The sequence below is a fragment of the Echinococcus granulosus genome (assembly GCF_000524195.1).
Source record: "Echinococcus granulosus chromosome Unknown EG_S00007, whole genome shotgun sequence".
Lineage (NCBI taxonomy): Eukaryota > Metazoa > Platyhelminthes > Cestoda > Cyclophyllidea > Taeniidae > Echinococcus > Echinococcus granulosus.
In genome coordinates, this window is record NW_020170387.1 from 1,266,281 (window position 1) to 1,272,998 (window position 6,718).

At 39.2% G+C, this 6,718-nt stretch overlaps 1 protein-coding gene across 1 annotated transcript; it reads right to left on the reverse strand. All coding sequences in view use genetic code 11, as the record gives it.

The window, feature by feature from the left end:
- Nucleotides 1–4,791: 4,791 nt before the first annotated feature.
- On the reverse strand, nt 4,792–5,922 carry EGR_01843 (Kappa-type opioid receptor; the record flags this gene model as incomplete). The annotated part of the gene is made up of 1 exon (XM_024491092.1): nt 4,792–5,922. The coding sequence occupies one exon, from the start codon at nt 5,920–5,922 to the stop codon at nt 4,792–4,794; it is 1,131 nt and encodes a 376-aa protein (XP_024354548.1).
- Between the last annotated feature and the right edge of the window lie 796 nt (nt 5,923–6,718).

Consider the following 6,718-nt stretch of genomic DNA (forward strand, 5'->3'; position numbering starts at 1 on the left):
CCTTCGAAAGGAACCTGTGCCTCAAAAAGTTGGTAGTTAACCTCTTTTTTATTTAAACCAAACGAAAAGCCTCACCGCAAAACCTATATTACGTACAAGAAGTGAGTCAAGTGGAGGGGAACGAGGCTGGAGTCAAAAAGAGGAAATCAGATAATAAACCTCGCAGCTATTGGCACGACGGTCAAACGTGGCGTCCGCTTCGGGTCACGCTGTGCTGAGGCTGAACTGTCGTCCTCTCCTGCTTATCGCCCATCGCACCTGACAGGCTTAATTGGCCTGCCTGCAGACTGGAAATGGCGCAGCCTTTACATGTTTAATTCTGCCACTACTACTACTACTTCTACCACCGATGGATTTCTGCTTCTTTCTCTGCGATGTCACTAAGCGCGAGTATCTCGCCTTTGAAGTTCCTACAATTTCCTTGATGATCATAAGTAGCGTACTGTTCTGCAGATGCGTCATGTCAATAAGGGTAAATTATGACGTAAGATTTTTACGTATCCATCGGGGTAAACTTTGCCAGAGCAACTATAGATCATCTGGAACGACTCATTGTTAATGACCCTTTTGATGGCTTCCTAAAATACTGATAAAAGCAACTTGCTGATTCACATATTTCTCATTGAAGCATTAAGCAAAAATGGATAGGAGATGAGTTTATTAATTTTCCCCAAATCATGGACAATCTATTGTAATTCTACATCACTGTACACCTTACTAATATTTTTTCCAGTAACCTCACACATTTTACCCCATTTTCGGTTGTGGTGAGCTTCACGAAGATACCTAGATTGTCAAGTCATGATTAGTAAATGATAAATTATTAGATTGCACACAATAAAATTTAAATGAGGAACTCCCGTTACCTTTTGATCAATACAAATCTGTCGTTCACTGGAGGCCATGGAATTTTACTGCGTCTGATAAACATACCTCGATTAATTGAGATTTCGGCAAATTATTATTTACTTAAGCAATAACATAAGAGGGTAAGTCGGTCAAACATACGAGGCCTGTGTGGTGCGCTATGTCATGCGGATGCATATTATGAAGTGGTTATGAACAATTGGGAGTGTCTCGAAATATCATCGTAGAGTCGGAAAATTTACTTGTCTACGCTTTGACAAATAACGTTCACTGTTCCTACAGGTACTCATGTTAAGTACAGTGTGAGGAGTCTGGCTTAACTTGTTTTATTGAACCAATAAAATAGAAATTCATGACTTTCGGTGATTTCAATTATTATACTATTGTGCGAGAAAAATTCAAACCAACAAAACCATACAGCATGACAAGATTTGCATTTGCGACGTCACCATAGCAGTCAAAATTTAACGAGATTTGGGAGAATATAGAGATGATCCTAGTTTAGGAAGACTACGCGGTGGATCAGTACCGAAGATTACAAAGTTACTACTTTGCACGTGTGGGTGGGCCTGATAAGTGGTTTTCTTTCAAGGTTTATACGACCCTTTAATTATGTCGCTAGTTTATTTTGCATTCTGAACCCTTATTGATGAGGTCAGTGCAATTTGGATATTGCTCCCTTTTTAATCGTCCAGATGGTATGGACGTACTTCGTTAGTGGTCTTCAACTTGTCCTCATGAAAACGCAATTCCCAGTGGAGTAATGCAAATACTATTTTATAGCAAAATTTAGTACGAATTAGATGCTTATGGAAAAGAGAAATGCGAAATTTCTAAAAAATAAATTGGGTAATTCGATCTTACCGGAACCGTGGACGATGGTTGGCAAGATGCACAACTAATTAATACGAAATGACGACTCGCTGAGTTGGGCCCCTTTTGTGAATGAAAGCTTTGTTCACGGTTACATTAAATCTTTTTATCCGTCAAACACAGAAACTTTAAAATTGTAACAGTGACATTCAGAAATCGCATGAAAAGTTAATAAGTAGGGTTTTATTGTCTTTCATTGTTAAAATATTCAATGTAGAGCGGCAGTCTACACCACACAAAGGTGTGGTTTATGATGCTTAGATCATAAAACTTTGAGTATACAAAATACCTCAACTGGACCAAAAAAGAATTGTGTTTGGGACTTGCAACTACAAGGAGACATTCACGTTATTTATGCTTAAGAAGATGAAAGAGCCGACAAATCCATACGCAAAATACGCTTCTTGATATATTTGGCAGTTTTGAAAAACTAAAAGTCCCATCTTAAATGTATTTGAAGTAGATCATTGAATGATGGAGTGCCCATAGCATGGAAACAAAAGTAGTTGGTCGTCTTCACTGGATTACTCAGCTTGACTTGATCAATAATCTATGAGGTAAAAGAATCACCTTTCACTTCTGCTTACACGATGCGCTTCCTTGATACCGCTAAGGAATCCGGTCCCACCTTATAGTGTGTTGAGTGTAATAGGGATGTTTTGAAGTAGAAAGAGAAGCAGCACTGGCAACAGCCGCCGGTTGTTTAACGATCAGTCATTGGAGTACCAAGGAAAAAACTTGCATGACTTTACCCGTATGTGTACGTCTTGCTCGTCGACCTAGGGCCGAACTTTAACAAAGGTCTTTGAGGAAGCATAGACGAATAATGCCGAAAACACGAACTCACTGAAGGCATCGAGTGATTACGCCTTTTTGGATTGTTTCGAGTCTAATACTTTAGATTTTTGAGTCCAAAATTTGTGCTACAATAGGCCAGCAGAGGGAGTCGGGTGACAAGTTCGATCGGTGGAGATAACTTGTTTTGATCAGGTAATATAGTATCTCAGATTCTTTTAGATGGGGCTATTTTCAAAAAATTTTAACGATTTATAATCCTTTAGTTACTTTGAGCTATCAATATCTCGAGTGTTGCACATATTAACAAGCGATTTACTCATTATTATCAACTCAGGCCAAAAAGGAAGTAAGGCAACGTTATCACTATAATGAAATCAATCAATCTTTCTAAAAAAATGCGTTACAAATTTCATTGGGAATTACATGTAATTGTTTGCTTAGTATTATAATCATGACTACCGGATTGTACCATTCGGAAACACCCAAAAGCATCCAGTCGAATAATATGTTGAACACTTTGTTTAAAGTGATAACTGCAGTAGATTTTTTTTATTTTTAAAGAAAGCTTTTATTGCTCAATTTTATAGTGGTGTTGAAAGGAATTTGACAATTTCCCGTACGTCAATGAGGCAATTTAAAGCTAAGTACTAATTACTTAGGAAACTTTAGTTTCCTTTGATCAGCCTTGATTGGTAGAAAGGAAAGTATATTTTGGTGGGTAACCGCACACATGATTTATGTAATTTAAAACTAAAATAAGTGGGCAGTGTCCACATTACACCATTAGCCGGAGCGGCATCAAAAATCCTCCAAATGAGTGTTATTAATATACCCCTAAAAGTGCAATACATTAAACATGATTCCATTTCACTACATCTTAAACTTTCCGCTAGTTTAAAATACATCTTGCAGCTAGTGTCCTCGAATAGCTTTGCATTCACAGAGCTCACATACATTACTATAGATCAGGAAGACAAATTGCCTTAATTAGAATAATTATCTTTCGCTTGTATTCAACACATTCACTTCCAGCTCACATGTGTGAAATCCGGAGATCATTGATTGCACTAAATCGGATCTCGAACGAATTGGTTGAGTTGAGAACAATCAAATAGAAGCAGGATGTTCGCAGTCTGCGGAAAATTACATTCTTCTAGTTTTTGATTAGTTGTCAGATTATTAGGAAATTAGTAAGCCATTGGTGACACTATTAAAACTTCTAAGCCGTGGTGGGTTTTTACAGGTGTCAACGATATTTAACATCAAGCAATACATTCGAGCGACAAATTTTTGGAAGTTTTGGAATCATAGACGAATGATTGAAATTATCTTCCTCTTTCTAGTACGAAATCGTGGGTGATTAATTTTGCAACGAAATGCTCATTCCCATGTCCCATGAAGGCCATACTGGAAAATTAAAGATGTATAAAACGCAATTAAAAGAAGTCATTAATCAAGAGAGGCATAAATAGAAGCATCGTTGTAAGATAAAAAATGCTCTAATTGATTCGGCCAGTCTTGAATAAACAAGATTTTGATTAAGCTAGCTAAAATTACGGTCAAAAACAGGAAAAATACTGTCGATGGCTCAAAGAGATAAGGCTCACGCAACCTAGATTTTCAATCCAAACGTGGCATATCAGAACACCTCCTGTTTTCGCTCTCATAGAGCGAGAATTGACAAACTGGAGCACCTCAAGGACCATACAACCAACCAATTTCTAAATAAGACATCTGCCATGTTAAAGCATTGTTCTACTGTTTGGGCAAGTTTTATTTTTGCCAATGAGATCAAATACAGGATTGACAACTTTTGACCAGCTATTAACTGTGCTACAATGGCTTTTAAAACTTTGCAATTTTGTTTAAGTTAAATTAAGACTGTGGTGCTAAACGAATGAATTGGAGCAGCATTATTAATGCCAATGCTGGTTAAACGCTTGTGAGCAGTTTGACAGGATTAGTAAAAAATGACACATGGTTCATAGATATTGGAAACATTAAAGAACTTTATAATAAGGAGTCAAATTGGCCAATATCTGTGGTAAAAATACCCACTTCTTAAGCACCTGCTCGGGCAATAAAACACAGGTAAATTAGGTAAAACTTTCTACAATGATTATTTTTAAGGATCCCAAAAGCACTCGCGTAGGTATTTTTTGTAGGTCATTAGAAAATAAAGGGGGCAACGGTGACCTATCGGAATCGCAGAACGACAGAATGTCACAGTGGCGAATGGCAGGGTGATTGGCATCACCACCGTCTACGGCGGTTTGTACGGCCACAAGAGAGCAAATTGACGAATTGGATTCGAAAGCGTTCACTGGAGGCCAGGTAGGCAAAAAAATTGATTGCATTGTTAGTGAAGATGAGCATCACCAGCACGTACTTGGTAGGCTTCTGCCGGCGCAGGTCCGTGTACTCCGAGAGCAGAGTGAAGATTGTTCCCGGCAGGGTGCACACCACATGAACTACTGTCAGGGCCGTGAGAATCTTTATGACATCTTCAGGCTTTCGCTTCCGCCGCTCTGATTTTGGTTCATCACCACCGCCACTAATGGAGAAGGATTTCTTTTGACTGATCGTGCGGTAGTTCATTGGGAGGTCTGTGGTACGATTGTCCCTCTCAACCCTATCGGCAGCAGTGGGAAAGTTGGGAGGGGCTGAATTGACTTGCACTGCGGGTACGCTAACCTGCACTTTTCTTTGGTTTAGTGCTGTAGACAGAAGCTTGCGTTGCTTTTTCAGCACACAGTATATATACAGGTTACATGAGAAGAGAATAACATAGGGAAGAACAGCAAAACTGAAGAAGTCAATTTTCATAAAGACTCTAGTCCATCTGGTATAATCCTCATCAGGTGTGCACACGGAAACAGTGACATTGCCTTCTGTAGTAATTTCCCGCAAGCCCATTATGAAGAAGTGAATGCCGTTTTTGATAGATAATGCTATTGCAAATGTGACCATTCCTATGATGACTGTCTTTGATGATGTCACACTATTTGCGCGTTGTGGAAATGCAACAACTAGAAATCGCTCAACTGCTACGGCACAGAGAGAACCGACGGCAAAATCCGTAAAAAAGGCAACGGCGAAGACGTGCATTTTGCACATCAGATCAGAGTAGTCCCGAAAGTCTGTTTTTAAGACTTCCAGGGCCCAGTAACGAGTCACCGCAGTGAGGAGAACAGAGGTGTCCGCGGCAGCAATGATCACCATCAGTATTCGGGTAGTCAGACGGTTCGTGCGATCTGTGGCCATTATGTAGCCACTAATTGCATTCCCTGGCAGTCCCACAATAAGCAGAAGGCTCGTGTAGATCTGTAGGGCTAACTCAAAAAACAATGTTGGGCTTTCGCTATCCAAAGCACTTGAAGACATTGCCGCTGTTCAAGATATCACATCTCAACCACCTCACGCTGGAAGTCTACCTTGTAAAAGGATACCTTTTAAAGGAACATTTCTTGTTTGTGATTGGTTCCTACGTGTCCAATGCAAAAATTCTCCGAGGTTCAATTTGATTGGATACATTTAATTTGTGGGGAATTGGGTATTTTAAAAAGGAATCCTGGTTCGAAAATCACTTTTATACTTGGATGCAGAGGTAGGATAATATAACCACTGAGGGTGAAGAATGTATAATAGTACTCAGATCTTAATCCACTCTTTTGCAAATCACTGTTTTAAGTAAATTCCATTGTTTAGAAAAGAAAACCTTAGTGATCGAATTTAGCTGCTTGCCGATTCAGGACTTTTATTTTGAAGTTACAATGCACAGACTTAATTACTTAAAGGCAACTTAAGGAGAGTCTCTAAATTTAACAAAAATTGTGATCGTACGCCTTACTGATCACGCGTAAAAGGCAAGCTGTACCTCCGCTAACCTCATTCCTGGATAACTTAGACGAATATTCCTTATAGATCTTCCTTTTATACGCCATGTGGCACTTTCAAGCCTGATTATCTATTCCCCCACTCTTCTTACTGCACATCTGATTTGGTGGTCGAAGAGGGTTTGATGAACTTTGTATGAAATCAGCTTCTCATGACTAATACTCAGGTGGAAAATTCGACTTTATGGCATTATTTGAACAAAAATGCCCGACCTACAATGAGTTCTACTCTCAGAGGTGTTCTCTAAGATCCGCTCTTTCGGATGTTCAAAAGACGCAGGAAA